General features: G+C 39.5%; 1 protein-coding gene across 1 annotated transcript; it reads left to right on the forward strand.

Moving 5' to 3' along the window:
• Positions 1–178: 178 nt before the first annotated feature.
• Positions 179–27678, forward strand: BPHL (biphenyl hydrolase like). Its single transcript, XM_081953393.1, has 7 exons — positions 179–372; positions 10586–10689; positions 12669–12835; positions 15495–15648; positions 20546–20677; positions 25667–25790; positions 27314–27678. Exons 1-7 carry the CDS (start codon positions 263–265, stop codon positions 27399–27401), a joined length of 879 nt encoding a protein of 292 aa, XP_081809519.1. The 5' UTR covers positions 179–262; the 3' UTR covers positions 27402–27678.
• Positions 27679–27778: the final 100 nt, after the last annotated feature.

A 27778-nucleotide genomic window follows, 5' to 3' on the forward strand; every position in this document is an offset into this window, starting at 1 on the left:
GCCCCGTCAGAATCAAACTCCAGGCTGTGGGTTGGAGTTAGCTTGCAATATTGCATTCTAACCACTGTGCCAATGCCCTGGATTCAGAAAAAAGGCCCGAAAAGAAGCATGCAAAATTGAAGCCAACGATTGCGACAATTGATGGGTGGACCCCTCTACTTTGAGTGAAAAGCCTTATTGCGATTCCGCCCCCTTGCAGTCACTTCTCCTGGAAACAAGAAAGGCGGAGCAGCCCAAGACAGACCGCGGGGAAGGAAGGAAAATGACTCGACTTGCGGACGCAGCGCTTTGGCGGCTGCGGCGCCTCTTCTCGCACCTCTCCAGCTCTGCAACGCTGGCGGCGGTCCCGAGATCGACGGCGGCTGCCTATAGGTAAAAAATGCCCGCGGGACGGGACAAGAGACGCGAGGAACCCACCTATGAGCTTAATAGCGCGATCGAGGGGGGCGAAACCGCAGTGCGCACGCGTGATTGATCGCAGAGACAAGTCGGGAATGTTTAATGCCGGGGCGAAGTGAAGGTGAGGCGGGTGGAGCTGCAGTGGCGAAATTAGGGGTGGGGTGGGGGTGTTGATTGCATAAATTTAGAGGGCCCGAGGACTTAAATGCAAACCTGGAGAGGGTTTAGGTCCAACCGAAGCGCTTGGCAGTCTTGCCACGGGGTGTGTGCCTATTAATTTGTGCACTGTGTGCCTTTTAGGACTTCATGGTTTGTGATCCCGGGTTCCTTGAATGGAACGAAGTCTGATCGCATGAATCCGATTTAAGATCAGATTAGGTAAAAGCCTTAATGCTCTATCTAGATAGACATTATTTCCCTTTAACGGAGGCTCCGCAAAACTCGCCTCGCGAAATAATATATTGGTAAGTGGGAAAAGCACCTGCAAAGTCTTCAGGAGTGATCGCTGGGGGAAGAACAATCGCATCTATCCCCACCCCCCTCTCTCCATATATTTTAGACAAACAGCTATCTGGGAGAATAAGCTGAGCGAGTTAATAAAATTAAAATTATTCTTTAATTTAAAAAACGACAGCTTTCCATCCCATCTTTGACCTATTTATTATACTAATAAAGCTGAAGGTTTTTTTAAAGGAGAAATACTCTGAACTGTGCACCATTGCATAATTACCTGGAAGCAAGTTCTATAAAGACTTCCTGGCAAACACACTGCAAAATTGTTTGTAATTAAAATGGGTCTCCATTTACAATCTTTTTGATGCATCCCACGCCAGATTAAACCAGACTGTTTTTCAGAAATGTCTTATAGTACTGTATCGCAAAAATCTAATGAAAAAGTAGGATACTTTTAGCCCACAGTGTAGCCATGTGCAAATTAGTTTGTCATACTGCAGATCAGATCTGTTGTGCAACACTACTTGCCTATCAGAGTTGTAGGGAAAAGGGGGAAACCACAAAGGTCACCTCTTCAGTCTCTTCCTCCAGTGCAAGGAGACCTGTGTAAGGCACAACCAGTTCCCGCAACATTCTTTTTTTTAATAATTTTTTTTAAACATAAAAGACAACATAAAAAATTCTCATACATTACATACAGCATGTCGTTTGGTTTCAAGCTTTTGTGCGTCCATATTTTCAATTACGTACACAGTCACAAATTTTCCATCTAATATGACTAGGTACCTCACTTTCATTGTACATCATATATTCAAATACAGTTACTATTTCTTTTCTTTCAACAAACCTAATTCCCTTGCATTCTTGATTGTCTGTTTAATAACAATATACCTTTATGTAATCACTTATCTCATTCTGATTATTTTTACAGTATAAAAGAATTTACCAACTATTTATGTTTATACATCACTACTTTCAATTATGCATAATCCTGCTAATCATCAAGTAAGCTTATGTTCATTGTTGTCCTTGTACATCATACATTCAAACAAAAATATTATTCCTTCATTTTTAAACAAACTATTCTAAATGCTCACTTCATAAATATACCAATCTTTCATTACTTCCTTATTAAACTATTTATCAACAAGATATCTTTATAATATACATCACTACCTAGAACTATGCATAATATCACCAATCATCTATTAAATGTACACAGATTCATTATTATCCTTATCCTTCATTTTAAAACAAAGTATACTAAATTATTCAATTCAAATGTATGTCAGTCTTTCATTGTATGTTATTAATCTATTTAACAACATAATTGTATTATCACTTATCTCCTTCAATTAAAACCTAAATAAATCATTTTTCATTTTCAGATTTTTTTGTCCAACCACTGATAAAACAAATCCCATATCATATAAAATTGCTCATCTTGTTCTCTGATTTCAAATGTCAACTTACTCATTTCAGCACACTCCATTATCTTTCGAATAACTTCCTCCTGTTTTAGTATTTTCTCATTTTTCCAATTTTTTGCAAATACGATTCTAGCTGCTGTTAAAACATTTATAATCAAATATTTCAAGTCTTTATTATAAATTTCTGGTATGATTCCCAATAAAAAAATCTCTGGCTTAAGGTCTATGTGTTTGTGTATCATTTTCTCCAACCATATGTGAATCTTAGTCCAGTATCTTTTAGCTTCAATACAAGTCCACCACATGTGGTAATAAGAACCCGGTATCTGATGACATTTCCAACACACTTCCGATTTATTCTTGGACGTTCTTGCAATTCTCGTTGGGGGTAGATGCCACCTGTAAAACATCTTATACAAATTTCTCTATATGCAGTTGATATCGTCACTTTATAATTTTGGGACCACAATTTCTGCCATTTCTCTAAATCAATCCCATGTCCAAATTTTTTCCCCCAAGCTATCATAGTTTCTTTAACTTGTTCCTCTTGTAGTTTGACCTCTAATAAATATCCATATAGTTTTTAAATTACTTTTTCATCAGTACCTGTTAAAATTTTGTCTAATTCAGTCATTTTGTTATAAAGACATTTTGATTTTCTATCTTCATTATATCTAGAGTGTATCTGCACATATATATACCAATTCATTTCAATTCCTTCTTGTTTCAACTCTTGGATAATTTGAGTTCACCCTCTGCATTCAATATTTCAACATATCTAATTGTTTGTTCCTTTTTATATATTATTGGATATGAAAATGCTTCAATGGTTGATATCCAGACTGGAGTTTTTAAGTAATGTAACCTTTTAACCTTTTCCCAATTTAATAGCAAAGCCTCCCTTATATAATGTCTTCTAAAATAACCATGTGCTTTAGTTCCCTTATACCATAAAAAAGCATGCCATCCCAACAATAAATCATGACCCTCTACATTCAATGATCTAGAGTTTTTTAGTGTTATCCACTCCTTAATCCACATCAGGTTTGTTGCTTGATAATATAACTCCCAGTCAGGTAAGACCAATCCTCATTCTAGCATCTTGTAGCAACTTGAGTTTTATTCTTGCTTTTTTCCTTTGCCAAATAAACTTCAAAACTATCTTATTTAAATCTTCAAAAAAGTCCTTGCCCAATCTGATTGGAATTGTCTGAAACAGGTATAAGATTCTGGGTAAAATGTTCATTTTAATTGTAGAAATACTTCCTATCATTGATAGTTGTAGATTTTCCCATTTCATCAAGTCAGTCGCAATGTGTTGCTTTAGTCTGTTATAATAGTATTTAACCTTGTTTGTGACTTGAATCTGCAAAACTTCCACCAACTCTTCCTTTTGTCTTAATGGTATGTTCTTTGTCAAAATCTTTGTTTTTTCTTTATTTATTTTCAAGCCTGCTACCTTTCCGTTCTCCTCTATTCTTTCTAACAATTTGGGTGCTGTCTCTAGTGGATCTTCAAGGATAAAAACTAAATCATCTGCAAATGCTTATAGCTTATATTCTTTTTTAATTTTCATTCCTTTTATTTCTTCTTGTTTTCTAATCTTTCTGTTTAAGACTTCTAATGTTAAGACAAATAGTAACGGTGATAGTGGGCAACCTTGTCTCGTACCTCTCTTTATTTCAATAGAATCTGTCAGTTCTCCATTTACCATTATCTTTGTTGTTTGATTATGATATACTATTTGTATAGTTTGAATAAATTTCTTACCAAAATTCATCTGTTCTAATTGTAAGAACATAAATTGCCAATTCATGTTATCAAAAGCCTTCTGTGCATCAAGAAACATCAAAACCATTTGTTTTTCGGGATGGGCCTCATAATATTCCAATGTATTCAAAATCATTCTCATATTGTCTTTAATTTGTCTCTTTAGTAAAAAGCCATTTTGATCAGAGTGGATAAAACTATTTAAGTACTTTTTAAGTCTGTCTGCTAATATAGATGCAAATAATTTATAATCTGAATTTAATAAAGAGATTGGTCTATAATTCTTTGTTTGTGTTAAATCAGTCTCCTCTTTGGGTAGCAATGTAATGTATGCTTCTGACCATGATTTAGTCATTCTACTTTCAGACATCACTTGATTCATAACTTCTAAGAGTGGGAGAGACAAGGATTCTTCAAATGTTTTATAGAATTCCACTGGTAATCCATCCGCTCCCAGGGGCTTTCCATTATTTTGTTTCTTAAGTGCTTCTGTTCGCTCCATCATTGTTATTTTACCTTCCAACATTGTTCTGGTTTCATTTGGTATCTGGGGAAGATTAACATCCTGTAAATATTTTTTGACTCCTCCCTCTTTTATTTTTTCTTGTTCATACAGCTTAGCATAATAGTCTTGTATAATTTCCTTCTTCTCAGCATTTCTATACTTAAGTTGTCCTTGGTCATCTCTTAGCTGCAATATTTTCTTTGCTTCTCTCTCTTTTTTCAGTTTATATGCCAACCATCTGCCTGGCTTATTTGCATTTTCAAAGAAGTTCTGTTTGGTGCCTCTAATTTTTTGTGCCAATTCTTCTTTTTCCAGTAGATCTATTTTATGTTTAATTGTATCTACTTTTATTTTAACATTTTTTTTGTGGAGATCTCTGTAACTCTTTTTCAAGTAATCGTTCTCTAAAGCTTTATGTGTTTGTCTTTTCTTTAAATTTCTCTTCCTTATGTAATCTATTATTAGACCTCTAATAACAGCCTTCATTGTATCCCAAAGATTCTGCATTGAAGTATCTTCTTTTCTATTTTCTTTAAAGAAAAAGGCCAGTTCTTTTTCCATTTTCTGTACAGTCTTTCTCTTTCAATATGGTATTATTTAATGTCCATCTAGATCTTATCCTTTGGCCCTTCCATCTGATTATAATTGGATTATGATCCACCCAGGTGCTTGTTTCAATCTCAATTTCTTGTATATTACAAATCAGTTCGGTTGAGGCCCATATCATATCGATTATGGAAAATGATGAATGTCTATTTGAATAAAAAGTATATTGTTCTTCTGTAGGATTCCTTTCTCTCCAAATATCTTTCAAATTTGTTTCATCTATCATCCTGAAAAAGGATTTCGGAAGCAATTTTCTTTTTAACTTTATTGTTTTGTGTGTTTTGTAGTCCATATTCTGGTTTACAATGCCATTGAAGTCTCCCATCATACATATATCAGTATAGTCCAAATCAGATTTTTTTTGTGGAGTTTTTTGTAAAATTCATCTTGTTTTTCATTAGGAGCATAAATTGCAATTAAAAGTATTTTTTTAATATTATCCATAATTTCCACCAAGATTCTTCCCTCTTCATCTGTATAAATTAATTTCACTGGAATATTATCTTTAATATAGAAGATCACTCTTCTTTTCTTACAATTTCCAGTGTAGTAAACATTTTTCCAAGCTTTGGTTGTGCTAATAAATATTCATTCACTGACCTAGGGGGTATCCCTAAGGTGCCAAGCCATGTGGCGCTCTGCCCACTCCCCAGCTCCTGCGGCTTGACACATTCGGGATACCTCCTAGGTTAGTGCATAGAGCTCCGCCCGGCTGGAGAGGGGAGCTGCGCAAGCACCTGTTCTGCCCACAGCCTCACCAAGCCCTTGCGCAGCTCTCCCAGGGCACCGCCGCTGCCCACCACCACCCGCCGCCGCCCGCTGCCGCCCCACTCCGAGCATAACTTCCAAACTCCAAAACTTGGGGCCGAGGCTTCCAGCATTGGCTGCTCTAGGAGTGCTCTCTATGGTGGGCCGGCTGCCGGACAGAGAGTCTTCCAGCAGCTGGTCCACTATAGAGAACACTCCTAGAGCGGCCGATGCTGGAAGCCTCAGCCCCGAGTTTTGGAGTTTGGAAGTTATGCTCGGAGCGGGGCGGCGGCGGGTGGCGACGGGCAGCGGCTGTGCCCTGGGAGAGCTGTGCAAGGGCTTGGTGAGGCTGTGGGCGGAACAGGCGCTCGCGCAGCTCCCCTCTCCAGCCAGGCAGAGCTCCATGCACTGATCTAGGGGGTATCCCGAATGTGTCACACTGCAGGAGCTGGGGAGCGGGCAGAGCGCCACATGGCTTGGCACCTTAGGGATACTCCCTAGGTCAGTGAATGGTGCTCTGCCCAGCTGGAGAGGGGATTTTCTGGGCGGCTGCTCGTGAGCATGGTTACCTCATTGCTGCTTCACTCCACTCTTTGGGAGCCAATTCACAAGGGAGCAGCCACCCCGCAGCCCCAAAACAATAAGCCCTCCCTGATAATAAGCCCAAGGCCATATTTTGTGGGGCAAAAGAAAATAAGCCCCTGTCATATTTTCGGGGAAACACGGCATTGATTGTGACCGTTTTTCTTTCCTCCATGTTTATACTTTATATACAGGATTTATAGCTCTAGCTGATCTGGGTTCTCTTTGTTCTCTGAGATTTACTCCACCCACCGCACCTTCTTCTTTATAAATTCCGCCTACAGCACCTTCTACTTTTTTCAATCTCAATTATGGGTGCCTCCAGTAGTTGTACCAATAGTTCTTCTTTTACAGTGTTCTCAGCTGTTTCTCTAAAATGTTCTGCATAGAAGGCTTCTGCCTTATCAATTGTGTCTATTCTGTATCTTTGTCCTTGCCATGTAAATAATAAACCTTCCGGTATGAGCCATCTATAATTAACACCTTTTTTAATCAGAGCCTTGGTCAAAAATTGATATCCTCTTCTCTTCTCTCTCACTCTTATCAGAATTTGTTTCAGAACTACAATCTCCTTACCTGTATATTCTAATTTTCTATCTCTCGCAACATTCTTAACTACAACCAACCACCCCCAATCTAAAGTAGTCAAACAATTGCACAAATGCTGCTGTTAGATTTTCCTTGCACCAGCTTAAGTGTGCTGTGCTTAGCTGGAATTTGTGGACATGTAATTTAAACTCTTCAACTGCTCCTGGAAATCCAATTCCTTTTGTTTGATGGAGAAATCTGATTCCTTTTGTTTGACAGAGGCAATCCTACCCTTCCTTCTAAAATTCAGCCAATAATGAATTGAGTGGGAGAATAGTTTGATCCTCCCATAGAACAAACAGGGTCATATTTGGTCTCTGCTCTTTGGCCCTCAGGGTTTTGAGCTGGAAACCTAGGACCTAAATAGCACTTAGATAAAGCTCTGGAATGAACTTTCTTGCCTGTAGGGCAGTACAGGTAGCTCTCGACTTGCAACAGTTCATTTAGTGACTGTACAAAGTTACAACAGCATTGAAAAATGTGACTTGTGACCATTTTTCAGAGTTGCAAACTTTGCAGCATTCCCCATGATCATGTCATCAAAATCCAGATGCTTGGCAACAGGTGCATATTTCTGACCTTTGCTGTGTCCTGTCCTGGGGTCATGTGAACCCTTTTTGTGACCTGACAAACAAAGTCGAGAAGCCAAATTCACTTAACAGCCAGGTTGCTAACCTATCAACTGCAGTGATTTACTTAATAAATGTGGCAAGAAAAGTGGTAAAAATGGGGCAAAACTCATATGTCTCATTTGACAACAGAAATTTGGGGCCCATTTGTGGTCCTAAGTCGAGGACTACCTGTATAATAGAACCACCATGAAATCTTGCCAAAGCAATTCTCCTAGTGTGATGAAGGCACAACTACTCTTTTTCCCCTGCTTTCCCCTCTTCCCTGGACTAAGAAACCCGTGAAAGGAGCTTGCCTCCTCCTCCTCCTCTGTTAGATATGTCGTCACCCCTCCCAATCGGGATTCCTCCCTATGGGTCTCACCCTTCTCAACAAATAATTACACTGAGGGGACATCAGATAAGAAAAACCTACAGTAGATGGTTTCACTTTTGCATAATCTCCAGAATTAAAAGTATTTAAAACAGCAAATACTATTCTTAAGGGCATGTGGGATTCATAGCTCTAAGTAAGTTGACCATGTTGGAGGCATTTCCACATCAAATGTGGATGAAGAATTTTTCCCTCAGATCTTTTGTATTAAAAATATGGGACTGATTAGGGTAAATTGCAGGGAATATAATTTTATCATTTTTTATCTACATCTTAGATTATTGTATTTATTCCATTTTCATTTTAGGCTGTATTTTATTCCAATTCCATTTTAAATCGTATTTTATTCCATTTTAAATTGCATTTTATTCCAATTCCATTTTAAATCGTATTTTATTCCAATTCCATTTTAAATTGCATTTTATCAAATTCCATTTTAAATTGTATTTTATTCCAATTCCATTTTAAATCATATTTTATCAAATTCCATTTTATATTGCTTTTATCAAATTGTAGTCATAATTTGTTTCTGGAACTTTGCACTTTGATATGGCCCAAGGGCTAATCAATAAAGACTCAATGTCAATATTAAAAATATGAACTGCTTGCCGTGTGTGTGTGTGTGTGCGTGCGTGCGTGTGTGTTCGCGCGCACACCCACACCCACACAGTGTGTGTGCGGGGTGCATGCATAACCCCAGATAAGTGGGGAATAATCCTTATCTTTTGTGCCACCTTAGTGATCTTTGTAAAACTCACAAAATAGAATTATGTTCTGAAATTCTTTCAACAGAGGTGAAAGGTGTTACCCATTTAGGGTTAGGATTTTGTAGGGAAAAGAGGAGGGAAGGTCAACATTGAGCAATTATTAGTAGAAATTAAATAAATGAAGTTTCATTTTATGCTAATCTGCAGGTCTGGATTCAGTCGGAATCATTGCAGTTAATGAGATTTAATTTGCATATGTTCCATTCATTTCAGTGGGTACACTCCAGGTTGAACTAGGACAATTTCAATTCATTTGAGGAAATATTTCCCAGCTGAATAAGTACTGAACTCCTTAAAGGCACAGGGATCTTGAAATCTTTTCTAAAATTGCTTATGCATGAGCCTTGGGATTTTTGTTTTGTTTTGTTTTGTATTACTGCTTAGAACAGTTTCTGGTATTTTCCATTCAAATTAATGGAAATTAATTGATTTCTACTTGTTCATTATCGGAAATCAAATTCTGACAATATTTTTGAATCTTGATTAGGAGGAATACTTGTACAAAAGTAATAAAGGAAGAATTGAGCTTTGAAAGTAAGCTATATCTGTTGCCTTGTTTTTTTTAAAAGCACAAAAAAATTATCAACAAGTTTATTTGAGAAAACCCGGTGTGAGCAAATTCAGAACAAGGCAGTTCTTATTTGCAAAGGGCTTTAGTAGCTATTGTGGCCTTTCCCACCATCAGTGCACTGTTGGAACAGCTGAAGGTCCAGGTTGGGGATAGAAAACCCAAGAGAAGGTCTGCCTCTGTGGTCTAACTTGACTCCAATTTGATGGCACGTAATCAGTGAATCAATCAGTATGTTATTGTGATTAAATATCCTTTCCTAACCTAATGTCCACAAAAATTGTTGGAATTGCCACTCAAAAATACCCGTTGGTTTTGCTGATTGGGAATTTTGGAAAACACATTTAGCAGGAATCCCCCCCCCCCCAATTCCATTCAATTGTGTCTGATTAATGGACACAATGAATCCTTTCAGTTTTCTTGGAAGGATTTTCAGAAATGGCTTGCCTGCTTTTTAAGGCTGAAAGAAAGTAACTGGCTCAAGGTCACTCAACTGGCTTTGTGCCTAATAGATACCTTGTTGCAAAAATCTGAGTTGGAAAGTTGGACTAGACTAGAGCTTTAAGACACAAAACTATACCTCAGTTGAACACAATAGATGGTTGTGTGTGTCATTAAGAGAGAGAAGAGCCATGCTGTATACCATGGGTGTCAAACTCAAGGCCCAGGCGCTATATCCTGGCTGTGGGGTGCTTAGACCGGCCCACGGGGCCGCCCTGGAAAGAGCAAAGGATCAGCCCATGGTGCCTCTTCCAGCAAAAACAGGCTCCCAATCTTTGTTTTTGGCTGGGACGGCCTCCTGCAACCCTCTGCCAGTGAATATGGAGGGCCCTACCGAGCTCCGTTTTCACTGGCATTGGGTTGCAGGAGGCCGTCCCAGCCGAAAACTGAGATTGGGAACCCATTTTTGCTGGCAGAGCAATCGGGCCACCACAGGCGCCCTGACATGAGTGACGTCAAACCGGCCGTGCACATTCTGGCCATGGCCAATATGACCCCTTGAGGTGAAACACAACCCTGCTGCGGCCCTCAATGAAATCGAGTTTGACACCCCTGCTGTATACAGTGCCTTACTGTGAAGATAATAGAAGAGGGGAGGAACTATGTATGTTATTGGGAAGAAAGATGGAATATGAACAGATTGAACAATTGAAGCTATTTCTTCCAGCACTGCCATAACTTCAGCAAAAGTAGAAGTGAATGGCATCCACCTGCACTACCAACAAACTGGAAATGGGAATCATGCTGTGCTCCTACTCCCTGGCATGTTAGGTATGGATCTAACACTTGTACTATGCTACTGATTTGGAATGGATAATATATGCAAAAACTATATTGATAACGTTTATCTGAAGATCTTTATAGTCATGCATGACTCTAAAATAATTGCTTTTAAGCAAGACTAATTATCTAACTCTCTAAGTTGATCAACCTAACTGCAAATAGACTGAAGGTGAGATAAAATGTATTGGTTTACTTCTGGATGATAGCAAGAGATCTCCAAGGGTTTTTGATTACTGTTTCCTAAATGAGGGTAAGTAAAATAAGAAAAATTCTACCTGCCTTGACTGACCTTGGAGTTACTGCTTAAATCTCAGCCTTGATTGTCGATAAAGTAGAAATATCCGTTAGTTATGTTTGATCCAGGATCAGCCTTTCTCAATCTAGGATTCTCTTTCTCAATCTAGAATTGTAGTCTCGTGCTTGACTGCAATTCCACTGAACTAGCTGGAGATCACAGAATTCCAACACTGGAGGAAACCTTTGGGGAAATAATAGCAAAAGAACTAAAAATCCTCTACCACATGAACAGGCAACCTACAAGCCTCCCAGGAACTCTTTACACATCCAAATTCCAGTAATTCCAATTCCAAACCACATTCAAATTACATAGACACATTTCTGCTTTGACTAAAAGTGAACCTGTGTCAGAGCGTTCGCAGTGTGAGTACTATTAGGAGACAACCCAGGAGCAAAACACAGCGAACAGAGAGGTAGACATTTAACAGTGGTTTACATACAACATATACATGGTAGCAAATACCTGACAAGTAATCAATCTTCTTAACTCTACACTGAGACCTCAGCAATGGATACCGGACCCAAGGAAGGAGAGACACGCCCTTTCCTGGCTGCCTTATATAAACACCTCTTAAAGTGGTAAAGACTTTTGTGCACCCCTTCATAGTCTTCAACTGACTATACCAATCTTCATTTCATCAGCCTTACATTTCATCAGCTTTACATTTGCATCAGCTTTACAACTGGTCAGCTCTTAAATCTCAATACAACTTGCTTTAAGGGAGATGTTGTGTTTATAAGAAAATGTTGTGTGACTTCAGTAACCATAACTCCCTTTTTTACTTTGTTTACCATTTAATCAAAGAGTTTGATTAGTTTGAGCTTAGCGCAGTATATGAAATCTTCCCACATCTAGTACTGTCTCCTACATCCATAAATTGCACATTGCAAATAATAAAAACAGCCCTCCAACTGTTCCTCTGGAATCCAACTCAAGATACAAGCATTTTTCTTCCTGCTGTCATACTAGCTGCATTCAGGTAGAACACTGCTTAGCTTTCCACTGGAGAGAGGGTGATGTTTTATAGTTACTCAATCAGTGGTAGTGAGTTTGTGAGGAGAAAGCCAAGGAAAAAATGATTGGTTTTACAATGGTTGGAGAATAACAAATGAAATTGATCATAGTGCAGCAAAAGGGAACAATCCTTAGCTTTCTTAATAGTCAAACAAGAGACATAAAGATAGAGCAAATCCTTGACTTACATCAATTCCTTCAGTGATCATTCAAAGTTACAACAGCACTGAAAAAAAGTGAGTTATGACCATTTTTCACACGGCCATTGTAGCACATGATCAAAATTCAGATGCTTGGCAACTGGTTCATATTTATGACGGTTGCAGTATCCCATGGTCACATGATCAGCTTTTGTGAGCTTCTGACAAGCAAAGACAACGGGGAATCCAATCATGTTACTAACTTAACAAATGGAATGATTCTCTTAACAACTGTGCCAAGAAAAATCGTAAAATGGGGCAAAATTTACTTAACTAATGTCTCACTTAGCAACATACATTTTAGGCTCAATTGCAGACATAATTTGAGGACTACCTGTAGTTAATTTGATCGTGCTTTTGGGACTTAAGTTTTTCTTTTGCATATATTAATATGCGTGAAATAAGTTTCTCTCTTGGTCATGATGATCTTGCAGTGTTTTTGTGTGTTGATTTAGGCAGCGGTCAGACTGATTTTGAACCACAGCTGAAGAATATGAACAAGGAGATTTTTACTGTTGTTGCCTGGGACCCTCGAGGATACGGAAAATCAATCCCTCCAGTCCGAGATTTTCCTCCAGACTTTTTTGAAAGAGACGCAAAAGATGCTGTTGACTTGATGCAGGTAAATATGTTCAGGCTTCTCTGAAACCCGGTTTGGAAACCTTTGATTACTGAGAATTTTGCACATGAAGTTTGGAAATCAGCAAGTAGAACCTCTAAGGTTGTGCCTTTGAAACTTCATGAGAATGAAGATTGAACTTGTTCAGAAGCAGAATGTTTCTATAGAGGACATGCTGGTTGTTGTTGTTTTGTATCTCTCAAACACGACAAGCCCTTTGTATTTTAACGAAACATTCCCTTTATTAGGAGCGCCAGCAGCCACTCTCTCACAGCAGGCTACAAAGTCTCTAAGTCAGTGGTTCTCAACCTTCTCAATGCAGTTCCTTATGTTGTGGTGACCCTCAACCATCAAATTGGTATCTCGGTTCCAAGACCATTGAAAACATGTGTTTCCGATGGTCGTAGGCGACCCCTGTGAAAGGGGCATTCCACCCCCAAAGGGGTCCCGACCCACAGGTTGAGAACCACTGCTCTAAGTGCTGTGGAAATTGACGCTCGCTCCCTTCCCCCTGAAGTGGCGCTCTCTCTCTCTTGATCTCTCTCTCTCTCTCTTCCTCTCCCCCTCTTCCCCTCTCCCTCCCTCTCCCTCCCTCTCTCTCTCCCCCTCCCCCTCTCCCCTTTCCCCTCTTCCCCTCTCCCCCTCTCCCCCTCTCCCTCTCTCTCCCTCCCTCTCCCTCCCTCTCTCTCTCCCTCTCTCTCCCCCTCCCTCCGTCCCTCTGTCTGTCTCACCCCACACTTGCAAAGGAACTCCTGGAAGGCGCACTTGCTTTCTTCCAGCAGCAGAGATACATGCACGCACACTCAAAAGGCGATGCAGATTTCAAGAAGAATTCTGATAATTTCCAGACAGGATTCAGAAGTGCAGGCTAACAAGTCTGTCCGGCAAGGAGATGAATAGTTGTCTGCCACACCTATTCATCTCCATCTCACTGCCTTTTATCCCCAGAGCTAGGGTGGGGCTTGCTAGCAGCGGTTGCTCTTCCGTCCCAAGGACCGGCCCACAGATTTCTGCTGCTCTCCTCTCCTCTGCCTTCTGTGCATTCACCCACCAGGCACTGGACCAGGCTGTTCCTCCTCTTCCTCATCAGCCATCTCCAGACCTGGGAATTGTTGACTCTCCATCTAATGGCTGATGGACAGCCCAGGCTCTGCCTCTGTCTCTATCTCTGACAGATCCAATCCCTCTTCCCCCTCGGAGCTCTCAGATTGCCTTGATGCTGGCCCTGACTCCCACACCACCTTCTCATCTGATTCCTCATCTGATTCCCCTCTGGCAGCCACAACAACAAGTCACTGGAGATTTCTAGGCAATAAAGATAGTCCTTGGTTAACAATGGCCATTTGGACTAGAATTGCTGTCATTAAACACTGCAGTCATAAAGTGTGTTGTTACATGACTGCACTTCTGAGCAATAGCAATTCTGGTATTCCTGGTTGTCATCATTAAGTGAGTTACTGTAGGTCATTAAGCAGGGACATCATGTAGTCACCATTGGCAGCATTCTGAGTTTGTCAGAAATTGGCCAAGAAAGTCACAAATGGCAACCACTTGAGTGTAGGACATCTGGATGTCATAATCACAAGCTGAGCACTGAACACCTGGATCATGATCACATGACCACAAGGCCACTGCAACATCTGGAATTTCAAGGACTAGTCATAAACATCTGGAACTTCAAGGACTAGTCATAAATATCACTCGTTCAGCATTACAAGCTTGAATGGTTGCTGAACAAGTAGAAGTTGAGAAAAGATCACCTATACTTCAGAAGTGGCTTGCCATTGCCTCCTTCCTAGAGCTGAGGAAGAGTGACTGGCGCAAAACCAGGTAGGTCTAGAACTCATGGTCTCCCATTTTCTAGCCTACTGAACAAATGGTGTTTGCAACCAGTCTCTGGAGTTTTGGCTGTCTAGCATTCCCGCAGTCACATGATCACAATCTGGGAGCTTGGCAATCGATTTGCCTTTGCAACCAGTTGCTATAGCCCACAATGGTAACCAAGACTTCAGGGATTGCTGTCACAAAGCAACGTGGTCATGTTTTATGACCTCATTGATCAGCAACCATTTGCCATTGTAAGTCAAAGACTACCTGAAAACCAAACTGGCTCTTTGGAGTTGTCAACCTTGGTAAATTGAAGATGTGTGAACTTCAACCTCCAGAATTACCCAGCCAGCATGAGGAATTCTGGGAGTTGGTCCACACATCTTCAAGTTACAGTTGAGAAATGCTGCTCTAGAGAATATGTGACTGCACTGGTAACAATTGGTATTATTCTACTTATTGACGTGGATTGAAGAGTGGTAAGAAAATTATTGCAAGGGCAGTGAAAGAGATAATGTGCTCTCCATCCTTCCACTGGTGCTTCCAGATACAAGGCTCCTGCTATCATTTGAATGCCCAGTTGTCATTGAAACCTAAACAAAATTGCTGATCATTCTTGTGGTTAGTATTCTTTAATATGAATATTATATATTAATATATAATATGATTTAGTAATATTATTCAATAAATTTACTGGGCTTCGTTGCACACAATTAAGCCGTGTTAAATTCCTTTTATATCAATGAGAAGGTATTGCTTTTGAAGAATTGGTTAACTTTAGGCCCCCATTCACGGAAATGAGTTATTTCCAATCTGTTTTCTTATGCTCAACAAGGCACTGACGTTTCAAAAGTTCTCCTTGTTGGGATGGAGCGATGGTGGAATAACCGCACTCATTGCAGCTGCAAAATATCCAGATTTGATCCGCAAAATGGTGGTGTGGGGAGCCAATGCAATCATTACAGAAGAGGATGTGAAAATTTACAATGGTATGTATTGGCGAACGTCCATGAAAATGAATTAATTCCAATCTGTTTCCTGATGCTCCACAAGACACTGAAGTTTCAGAAGTTCTCCTTGTTGGGATGGAGCAATGGTGGAATAACCACACTTGTTATAGCTGCAAAATATCCAGATTTGATCCGCAAAATGGTGGTGTGGGGAACCACTGCGAATTTTACAGAAGTGGATGTGAAGATTTAGCCATGTTAAATTCCTTTTATATCAGTGAAAAGGTATTGCTTTTGAAGAATTGGTTAACTTTAGGCCAAGCCCCCCATTCACAAAAATGAATTTTTGGGGGATGGAGTGATGGTAGAATAACCACACTTGTTATAGCTGCAAAATATCCAGATTTGATCCGCAAAATGGTGGTGTGGGGAACCACTGCAAATATTACAGAAGAGGATGGTGAACATTTACCTTTACAATGGTATGTACTGTGTTTTCCCGAAAATAATACAGGGTCTTATTTTCTTTTGACCCATAAAATAAGCACTTGGCCTTATTTTCAGGGAGGTCTTATCATTTTTGAGGTGCAGGAGGTGGTGAGTGTGGTCACCTCATGGCTGTGGCTGTGCTGCAATATTTTCTAGGAGGGCTTATTTTCGGGGAAGGGCTTATTTTAGTGCATGCGCTCAAAAGCCCGATTGGGTGTATTATCCGGGAAGATCTTATTTTCAAGGAAACAGGGTATCTGTCAGCCCAGTGAGGTAGTCCAGACAAAAAACAAACAAACAAACCAGGAGTAGTAACACTATTTTTATTGAAAGGTTATACCAACAGAATCTTGCAACTCTGAAAGCACTTCACTCCTCCCTTCCTTTTGGTTCCAAAAGAACTAGGGAAGGTTCCTTCTGAGACACTTTCTCTTCCCCTGATCCTTCTGCGGGTTAAGATCAGAGGTGGTATTCTGCCAGTTCCGACTAGTTCACCTGAACCGGTAGCGGAAATTGCGGGTGGCTCTGTCCACCCACCTTGGCTCTATGGCATCCCATTTAGGCACTTTTTTTTAGCCAAAGCGGATGTGCGGAAGGCTGCGTGTATGTGCGGATAAGCGTGTGCTCACTCACATTTGCGAACCGGTAGGGAAGGTAAGTGAATACCACTCCTGGTTGAGATATCTCTTGCCTGACCATTGCTCTGGCTGTGGCTCTTCCTTTTGTTTCTCAAGATTATTGTCATAGAACATTATAATATCGGACCAAATTTAAGAAACAGAATGTTTATGAGAGGGATTGTGTAGGTCTGGTTATATATATTTGTACGCCTTCAAGTTTGTCTTTACTTCTAACAACAGTCTGGACAAGTCCCTGCAAGTTATCTTGGCAACTTAAATGGCTTGTTGCCTTCCTAGGACTGACAGAAGTCGATCGGCCCAGGCTTACCTAGCTGGCTTTGTGTCTTAAGGCAGGACTAGAACTCCTGATTTATAGCCCAGTGCTTCTAACCAGTACACCAAATTAGCTTTCTTTTCTTTTTGTTGTTTTAAACAATGGTAAATTCCTTCTCCCAGAGACGAGACGAATACCCTCTCTCCTAGGGTTCTAGAAAGCTCTTAAAATCTGGCTTTGGTCCCAGGCCTCGGCTTAAAATATTGCATTTTCAGGAACTGTGATTTGTTTAGGTTAGTTTGATTTGTCATTTTTAAATTTGTTTTAGTCTGGGCTTTCTTTGTGGTTTTAAGTTTTATCTGTTGTTATGGATTTTTTTTCCTGTTTTGTACATTGCCCAGATTCTACTGGAGTTGGGCAGCTATAATAAATTTAAATGAACAATAATGAAAATTTATATTAAAGCATATGGCTACTGTAAGAAAAAAATAAGTGCTAAATGCATCAATTTGATATTAATGCATATTTTTATCCATATAACTTTTAAATTATAACATTTCACCTTACAATAATATATGAGTATCATAATTTATACCATTAGTGTTCATCAGTCGCACACTAGTTGTGTGATCTTGTGCAGTGGTTTGGACACAGCATTAATAATAAATAAAAATTGTCCCAGATGTTGTGTGATTTCACACAAAAATGCCAAAATCTTGTTTATATTTCAGGATTTTCAACTGAAATATATTATGATGGGTTGGTGGTCGAGTCTCCCAGTCTGTTAGTACTTGATAATTTCAGTCTTCCCGATGGAGTGAGGTGGCTTGAGATTTTTTTGGTTGCTATCATAACCACACGCCTGTCCATGGATTGGTCATCATAAGCCGTACATACAGAGAAGTCCACACATTGGATCTAGTTTATGTTCCAGAGCAGCTCAGAAGTGGAGGGTGTTAAATTAGTCTGTTGTTGTGGATTGATCACCAATGGAGTTAAGTGGCACCATCAATCTCTGTAGAGAGGATAGATCAATGATAGAGGTTCTTCCTAATCACTTGATGAATCCCATGGGTTTTCAGAGGGAGCTCCATTACATTATAACTTCTCTGCACTTATCCATTGGATGCTATCCAGCAAATATTTTTAGGGTGATCAGGACTGTGTCAGGGGAGAATAACTAAAAGAACCACTAGAGGGCTGCTACAACCTTTCAGTAAGGCATTTGACAGATAAAATTCACATTTGTTTGCAATAGGATGCCAATTGAACGGATTCTGAAGAGTGGATGGGGTAATATCCTGCAGAGTCATGTCAGAAGGCATTTGACTTTGTAGACGTTGATGAAGTAGACATTTCCTGTGAGATGAGATGTCCTTGAACCTTGAGCCAACTTTTGGGCTCTTCGATATGCAGTGCCATGGGGTTTAAATCTCTCCCTTATTTATTTAACATGTACATGAACCCATTGGAAGAGATCATCCAGCAACATCAAGTAGGCTGTTCCTGGAATGGAAGGAACCTCAGAATCATGACTTATGCCCTCATCTCTAAATCAGTTTCAGATACTTTGGCAACAGAGCATTTTCCTATGGCACACTGCTAAATTCTGATGCATACATGCATGCATGCATGCATACAAACATATACACACATACATACATATTATGCTTATATAAATATTATATATAGGCACATATTATAAATATATCTTTTAAAAGAATAACTATATTTTCAATCAAAAAAAATTCAATCAAAAATAAAATATTTTGCCTCCCCCCCCCTTGTTAACTGCATTTAACTGAATGAGTAATTTTCACTTGAGCCTTATTCTAGACCAAGATACTTTTAAAACCCAGCAAACCAAACAAGATACTTTTACTTAATTAAGTAGCATGGTGTACACAAAAACAACCACTACCACTTTGTTTTTAAAAAAAATCTAGATTCTCTTAATGAGAAATAGCGCAGCAGGCAAAAGAAATAAAAGTAGTTACAATCTCTGAATAACAGATTACTCTGTGGAAGAAAATAATCCAATTAGTACAATAATGATACATTTTCTCCTTTTCTACTCAGCAAATGCCACTTAAATGGGCACATTTCTTTCTTGGTAAAAAGTATTTGGAGCTAAGATTTCCGAAATGGGTTTGTAAGACAAGTTCCAATGTTGCTTAAAGCATCTGAAGGTGATAAATATTTAATAGGCTTCAGCAACTGCTAAAGACACTGGATAGGAAAATGGTCCAAATGTTGATTACTTTCACTAAGGAAGTGCTTAGTTTGAACACTCCCTTACTACGCATCCTTTGAGTTCAAATGTGTCCCTGTGATCATTCCTTTGCACGGCTCATGAGTTTCATATGGTGGTCTGTGTGATTTTGAAATATGAAACTGTACATTCTGTTCAACACCACTATATGTAAAGTCCTTTTGTACCAATTTACTGAGTGGCTGAGCAGGATCTAGGCAACATTTTCCATGTTCAAAGAGTTAAATCAAAGGGATCCAAATGCCTTTTCTGAAGCTGCTCAAGGCTTTAGGTATAGAATCCTGAAATATTTTACACCACCAACCAAACTATCGTAAAAGGATATAAAAGCAGCTTTTGAGTTTGCTAAAGCTATTTATTAGACTAAATGAAAAAAAAATGAGGTATGTATGGGATTTACTATATAGGCATCTATACAAACCACAATCATCCCAAAATAAGGAAATATCACAAGCCTAACTCTGAGGTAGACATAATAGGTCACATGGTTTCCATAGTGATCTCACAATACATGTTTTCTCATCCCCTTGCAGAAGAAAATTATGTTTTCATTTATAGTCTCAGTGTAGAAAGTGACAGGAGGCAATGTATATTCTAATTAGGTAAACTCCTTTTTTACTTGGAAATTAAGGTATGTGATGAGAAATAGTGAGATATGAGAGATATGTGATGAGTAACATTTGTCCTCCTATGGTGAGTTGTCCAACAGAGAATGGTGAATTATCTTGTGGTGAGTTGGCCATGGTGAGTTGTTATAGACCCTCTGTGCTTATATTACATATTTATCTAAATATTCTACAGTGAATATTGTTCATTGAAGTCATTAGAAATCCTGCCTTATGGTTCTCAATAATCTAGAAATCTGTTAAACCTTTCTGCCTATTACAAACAACATTTCCAATGCAAATATTTTCAAAGAGATAGTCATATTTTATAGGAGCAACAATAATTCCAGAGAGATTTTTAATGCCTGAAGATTAGAATTTTCATTTTTGAATTTTTTTTGCATTTAACCTCTTCAAATACTCATTGGTTGATTCAGTTCCTCAGAATATACATTTTAAGAATAATATAAAATATATAAAAATCTCAGTTCAGCAGCCAACATATCAAAATATGAAGTATACCGTATGCATTTAAAGAGCCTCTAATTATTTTCAAGCAATTTAATCATTTTTAAAATACCCCGTGGGTTCAAAATGCTCAGACAGGCATTTAGAAATTGCATACCAGGTCAGAGATAATACTGAGGGGAAAACTATATCTTATCATTACATACAGGTATCCGTGATGTTTCAAAATGGAGTGAAAAAACAAGAAAACCTTTGGAAGCAATGTACGGACATGAATATTTCAGCAAAATATGTTCAGCTTGGGTAGATGGAATCTCCCAGTTCATGCAAAACCCAGATGGTAAGAACCTGGAACTGTGGCCTAGTTTGTTTTATCTCATTTATTTAAAAGAGTAATACTTTTGTGTTTCCCATATCCCAGATACATTATCCTCCTGGCTTTGCTGCAACTTTTCATTCCTGCCATCTTTCTCTTGATGCTGTTTTCAGGAAAAGTTGCATGTGAAAGAGAGACTGGTGTGTGTGTGTGTTTATGGGATAGCATAGTTGCTTTCAGAAGCTCATGGTGCTATGTTTGAGGAAGTTGAATGAGCTCATTCAAGCCCTTTGCATCCCTAGATGACCACAGAGACTGGGAACGAACAAAGAAGTGTCTCCTAGCCTAATGTTTTCAAGAGGTGTTATACATTCCATCATCCTCAATCAGCATTGCCCTTCACTAACAGTAGCTGAGTTGGAATATTGTAATTTAACACAGCTGGAGGCCATTTGATTGCAGAAGCTGCCCTTAACAGTAAAGTATAACCTTGTGATCAGCCCCTCATTTTCTCTGAGTGGAGAACTTGAAGTGCCAAAGGGTGAAGTATTTATTGAAGTACAGCATAGGCAGTTTGTAAGAACAGTACTTACAACAGTTTGTAAGAACATCTAGAAATAGATTTTTGCATGGAAAGATTATAAACTCATTGTAGGTAGTCCTTATGACCAGTTGACTGCCACACGAACTCCCATAGTCACATTTCAGGCGCTTGGCAACTGATTTACCCTTATGACTGGTTGCAGCACCCCGTGGTCATATGATCATGGTTTGCAATGGCAAAAATGCCCGTTAGATATGCTGGATTTGCTTAATGACCACATATTTCACTTAATGACCATGACACAGTTTATGACGATCATAAAAACAGTCATAAAATCAAATTTGGTCACATGGTGCCTCACAAAGAAAACCCAAATTATTCAAGCCAACCTTTACTGTAAATTCACACAGTACACCTGAAGTGTTCCTTCCACTGATGAAGAATAAACATCAAGGCAATGGTTGTCTTCCATGGTAGATAGAAGGACTCAGCTGTGTAAACAGTTCATAAACTCAGCATTTATCATAGGATGACATCTTAACTTCCCTTAGAGAGTAATTTTTAATTTTTTTTTTATCAAGAATTACCAATGTGCCCTGTTTCTTGAATGGAACAAAAATGTTTTGGAGCCCAACAAATAGTAACTGAAATGCTCCTATTTCATTCCTCCTTTATTGAGTCAATTATACCTGCAAAGCACATGAGATAAGTCAAAGTCTGGTTTCTGCTTAATTCCAGGCTGGATCATAAGAACAACACAGGTGTGATTGTTTTAATTATTCTAATTCATTCATAACCTGAGGGATGTTCAGTTTACCTGAGAAGTGGGGCGGGGTGGGGTGAAAGAAAACTTCATTTTCAAACGTCCTAACATGTCTCCATCCCCCCCCCTACAACACCCCTGCTAGGAATATAGGGGAGAATAAGAAGCTGCTTTATTGCATATGAGTTGCTTGTGTTGTTTTACTTCCATTTTAATACGGTACGTATTAACTTTACCTATTTTTGCTTCTCCGGAGCTAAGTCAATCATTGCCAGTAGTAGTTTAAAAGCAATAGTTGTTCAGAAATAATTACCACCTGTTTGGGTTTCTCCAACAAGGTCATCTTAAGTGCTTTCTGCTTGGAACTGTTGTTCAACATGTTCAGGACGGAAAGGTTAAATTAGGGGAAAGATATAGAATTAACCTCCAGACTGGGGAATAAAGCAGTCATAATTACTACCCTCTGTTTAACATTTTGGTGATTCGTAGAGTCACTTCCAAGGTGGGTAGCAAATTTTAAGAAATAATAATGTCCAATTTTCCTATATGCCCAACAAGACTCCTTTAGAATGGTAATTCTGCCTAAAATGCTAATCTGTGATTTCAAAGTTCAGATGAAAATGTTAGATTTACCTAACAGACTTTTCATTATGGTCATGGCACAGTTGTCTTGTTTTAAAAACCCATGAAGTTTCACGTGTAGGTATTTTTTGTGTGTGCCTGTGCTTACACCAGGTCATGTATATGAACATTGTTGCTCCACGTATGAAGAAAGACCCTCAAGACTTAATCTTCTAGATATATTCGGAGACGGGAGGGATGCAGCAATGTTTTGAATCATGTTACAAGTGTAATTTTTAATTGTGCAGAGTACGTTTAATGACATATAAATTGGGCATTGTTTATTTTCCCTTCTCATATATGGATGTGTGTTTGTGTGTATGTGGGCGCGTGCACACACACACACACATGCTTCATCCCATATTTGGGCATACCAAGTGCTTTGACATAACACTTAATCATTTCCTTGGCTCAGCTGATAAAGGAGAGCTTGTGGCTTAGAGGCTAATACAACTGCCTAACATGTAAAAACAGCCCAGGTTCAAATCCCAGTAAGGGTATGGCTAACCGATGAGAGCCAAATAGCTTGAAATATATCTATACTAGTCTCCATTTATTTATTTATCAGCACAAATGCAATACAAAAATGGTTTTCTGCCTGGAAGGCTCCTAGTGTGTGTCTGTGTGTCTGTGTGTTTTTGTAGATTTTCGTGGGTTTAGGTATGCTGGTCTTGTTGTATTCGGGTCTTTTCCCATATAAGATTGAGATTGTCTTGGCAACGTTTCGGTGAGATCCCACTCGCCATCTTCAGGCTGGTGTTTTCGGCTTCGTGCTTGTGCGAGTAAAGCGTGGTCTTTCTATAAATCTTGGGGTGTGTGTGTGTGGAGTGTTGGTTTTGTTGCTGTAAGTGGGTTGATTGGCTGTGTAGTTGCATCCTGATTGGTAGATGTAACAGCTGACCAATCTACAAACATCAACCACACCCCCCCACCAAGATTTATAGAAAGACGGCAGCTCTGACCACACTTTGCTCGCACAACACAAATGTAGCAAAGGCAACATTAAAAATATGGTTTTCTGCCTGGATGGTCCCCTGGAGTGAGCCGAAGGACAGAAAAGGGAAGCAGAGGGTTCCCTCCCATATTTGTGTGTGTGTGTGTATATATATATATGTATATTTGTGTTGTATTTGTAGCAAAGGCAAAGGCAACATTAAAAATAAAAATATGGTTTTCTGCCTGGTTGGTCTTCTGTAATGAGCCGAAGGACAGAAAGGGGGAGTAGTGAGCTCCCTCCCATATTTGGGCATACCAGGGGTTGTAACACAAATACATATATGTATATATGTATATGTATATGTATATGTATGTATGTACGTATGTATGTATATGTATATGTGTCCCATATATATATCAGTCCCATGTATGCAGATCTCAACTGAACCATTTTTTAAAAGTACTGTGCTGTGTTAAATGTTATTTTTCAGGTTCTGGCTGCACATAAAGTAAGTTGTTTCGATATTAGTATCCCAATGGGTCATTCATTTGGTATATGGACCAAGGTACCTGTCTCTCACCCCCTTATACAAGCATCAATCAAATAGGATGTGAGCCAAGTCTTCTACCTCTGCCACTCCGCAAATGCAGAGATGCTCATTGTAGGGTATAGAATGGAATGTATCTGACCATTGTGTCAAGCTGTTCAAATCTCGCTAGCGTAAATATCTCCCTAAGATGTTTTGGCAGTTGTAACTTATGTTTATTTTCGTTTCTTGTATAGAAACAATGACACAAGATACACAGAATGAAACACTGGTAATTTATTTGGATTTTTTTTTTTTTTTTTTTTGCAATTTATATTTAGACTGGTCACAGAGTTTGGTTACTTTGTCAGATGAATGAAGGTTACTTAAAAAAAAAACAAGAACTACATTAAAACACCCCAAAGGCAAAATAATCTTCAGTTTCCACGAAACTCAACCAGGTTCTCTTTAGGCAAATCATAAACATGATTTATTATTATGTGGAGGAGAGGTAGTGACACGCCTATATCAACCACAATATATTATGTTTGCATTCACTAGATAGCAAAAAAAAAAAAAAAAATTGAAAAGAAAGATTGAGATCATCTTATCGATATAAAACACCATTGCATTAAACGGCTCTTCTCATTTAACTATCTGCATTTGATTAACTGGAGTATTCATTATTGGGAAGGAGAGAACAAAAACAACTGCAGCTGTGATTAAAACAAGGGAAAATGTTGTTCTTAGCCAATAGCTTTCATTTGCTATTCCAAATTGCTCCTCAGTGATGTTAATGTTAGAGAAATACAGCTGTTTTGCAATGGGAAAAGTACATTATCTTTTTCACATTTTTTGCCTGTTTTAAATGAAAAAGATTCATTTTAGCTCATTGCCTAGGCCAGCGATGGCGAACCTTTTTTGGCTCGCGTGCCACAAGTGGGGGGAGCGCAGGGGGGTCGTGTGCGGGCGTGCCGCACCCATAATGCAACACGCGACCCCCCCAGTGCGCATGCGCGCACAACGCACGACCCCCCCCCATTTTTACATGCTTTTTTCGCCCTCCCCAGGCTCTAGAGGCTCCGGACAGTCCCTGAAGCCTTCGGAACGCTTAAAACGACCCTCCGAGCAACCCGGAAGTCACTTCTGGTTTGCTCGGAGGGTGGTTTTAAGCGCTCCGAAGGCGTCAGGGAAGCCTCCGGACGGTCCCTGAAGCCTCCGGAGGGCTCCGGGGGGGCGGGGAGGCTCTTTTCGCCCTCCTCAGGCTCCTATAAAGCCTCTGGAGCCTGGGGAGGGCGAAAAATGGCTTTTAAAAAGGTGAACTCAGCTGGCCAGCGCGCGCATGCGCGCTGGCCAGCTGACAGGGCAGCGCCTCGCGTGCCCTGACAAATGGCTCTGCGTGCCACTTGTGACACGCGTGCCATAGGTTCGCCATCATGGGCCTAGGCCCTATGGAGATTCTCAGTCATCCAGGTCATGGTTGTCCCAAAGGTGCTTTTTCAAGAGGCAACAGGACTTTCTGGTTTTTATTTGAAGATGTTTCACTTGTTATCCAAGAAGCTTCTTCAGCTATTGACTGGATAATGGGGAATGGAAGGATTTATATATTTGTTCCTTCACAGGTGATATCTGTCAGCGTTTGCTGCCTCATATTAAATGCCCAACGCTAATTATACATGGTGAGAAAGACCCATTGGTACCCCGTTTTCATGCGGAATATCTCCACAAGCATATCCAAGGTTCACGGTAAGTCTCATACTTCACTGGTTGGATGAGAATCTGATGTAATGAATATTTATCATTTTGTAAAACATTAACCGCCTCCCACATCTTCCTGCTTTTATTATAGGTGACTTCAGGTGCTATAAATTTTTAAGAGTGCTGCAGAAATATACAAATATTTCCAAGATGGCTAAGGAATTAAAGAACTTTTCACATTAAGTTCAACTTACAGTTTCCCTGAAGCACAAATCTCTATTCTGCTTGAGAATGCAAATTGGGAGCCAGTTTGGTCTAGTGCTAGCCTAGATATCAGGAGTCTGCAAGTTCTAGTCCTGTCTTAGGCATGAAAAACCGGTTAGGTAACTTTGGACCAGTCGCTCTCTATCAGCCCAACTTGCCTTAATAGGGTTGCTGTTGCGGAGAAAATAGGAGGAGGAAGGAATATTAGGTACATTGACTGCTTTTTGAGTTATCTATAAAAATAATAAAGGCAGGATAAAAATAAATTTGGAGTTAAGAGCAATAAGATGAAATGTTAACTGGGTTATCCTCCACTATCACCCCCTCATTTTGGCAACATATTGCCAGGGTAAACTCATTCATTTTGAATCAATTAAGGCACAATAGTAATTAGCACTTAGACTTATATACTGCTTCACAGTGCTTTACAGCCCTCTCTAAGCGGTTTAGAGTCAGAATATTGTCCCCAACAGTGTAGGTCCTCATTTTACTGATCTTGGAAGGATGGAAGTTTGAATCAATCTTGAGCCAGTGAGATTCGAACTGCTGGCAATCGGCAGTCAGCAGAATTAGACTGCAATACTGCCTTTTAACCACTGCGCCACCATGGCTCTTGTCAAAAAGGTTGGAGCTTATCGTCTGAGTAACTACAGTAATTACAGGAAGAAACATCAAGGATTGCTTCTTCGGAAGCAGACTATGGGCTTTTGGTAAGTGGTGAGGCAAAACTATAGCCGCCTTTCACTGAACAGGTACGTATTTCTAAGGAAAACTTTTGTGGGACAATACCAGGACCCTATTGGCCCCCAATCTGTTGCTTGTAGATGCTTCAGACTTCAACCTCCATTATGCCCACAGCCGGCATAACCAAAGGGAAAGGGAAATTTGTTCATTCAGTGTTTCCTTTGGAAGGAGTTAAAATCAAGCCATAACCTGATTTAGGTCCTTCAAAGAAACAGATCAGTTATATTGCAATGCCTGTACTTACACAGGCCTAAAGAAATGATCAGGCCTTAGCCCAGAATAGACTTACGACTACAATGATTTGGATCATGCATTTCTGTTCCTCCACTGATTTGTTTCTATTCAGCCTATTTCTCCATCTCTATACAAGTGTAATCTTTACCAACCCAGTGTTCCCTTGGTGTGCTAGAACTCGCAACGCCTAGAATGACAAAGTGGGATTTCCATTGGCTGCATGGGCTGCCATTTCTAATTTTAGTGTCATTTTGGAAAACGGCAAGTGAAACTTGGCTAGTGCCAGTTTCCTTGGCATACTTTAACCTTTTCATCCTTTGCCGTTGCAGGTTGCATTTTATGCCTGAAGGAAAACATAATTTACATCTACGGTTTGCCGAAGAGTTTAACAAAATGGTAGAAGAATTTCTTGTGTAGAGCACCTACTTCTTTGCTGTTCCTGAGAGATTGGTATAGTTCAGCTGAAACTGGCAACAGCAAACTATATTCTTAAGGGAAAGAGTGCAACAAGGGAACATATATTGTTTGCCCTACCCATCTTTTCTCCAAATGAGAGCAAAACGGATGTATGCCAACAATTCCGGGACATGGAAAATGATTAAAAACTGCTAGAAGTGGGAATATTTTCTCAAAAGCTTTGTAGAAAGGTTAAGGGAGACACACAAGTTTCAATAAATACTTTTTATTGCCCAGATTCAATCTTGAAGAAAAGCACAAACAGAAGTCATTATCCAAAATGCATGCTTTGATACATTGAACACCACATAAAAGCCATTGTAGAATTTTACTGCAGA

This window comes from Natrix helvetica (genome assembly GCF_964273705.1).
Source record: "Natrix helvetica genome assembly, chromosome: 4".
In the NCBI taxonomy this organism is placed as follows: domain Eukaryota; kingdom Metazoa; phylum Chordata; class Lepidosauria; order Squamata; family Natricidae; genus Natrix; species Natrix helvetica.

Coding starts and splice junctions, on each gene's coding strand:
- BPHL (XM_081953393.1), top strand. CDS start 263: ATGACTCGACTTGCGGACGCAGCGCTTTGGCGGCTGCGGCGCCTCTTC. Junction 373..10,585: donor TCGACGGCGGCTGCCTATAG/GTAAAAAATGCC, acceptor TATTTCTTCCAG/CACTGCCATAACTTCAGCAA. Junction 25,791..27,313: donor AAGCATATCCAAGGTTCACG/GTAAGTCTCATA, acceptor TTGCCGTTGCAG/GTTGCATTTTATGCCTGAAG.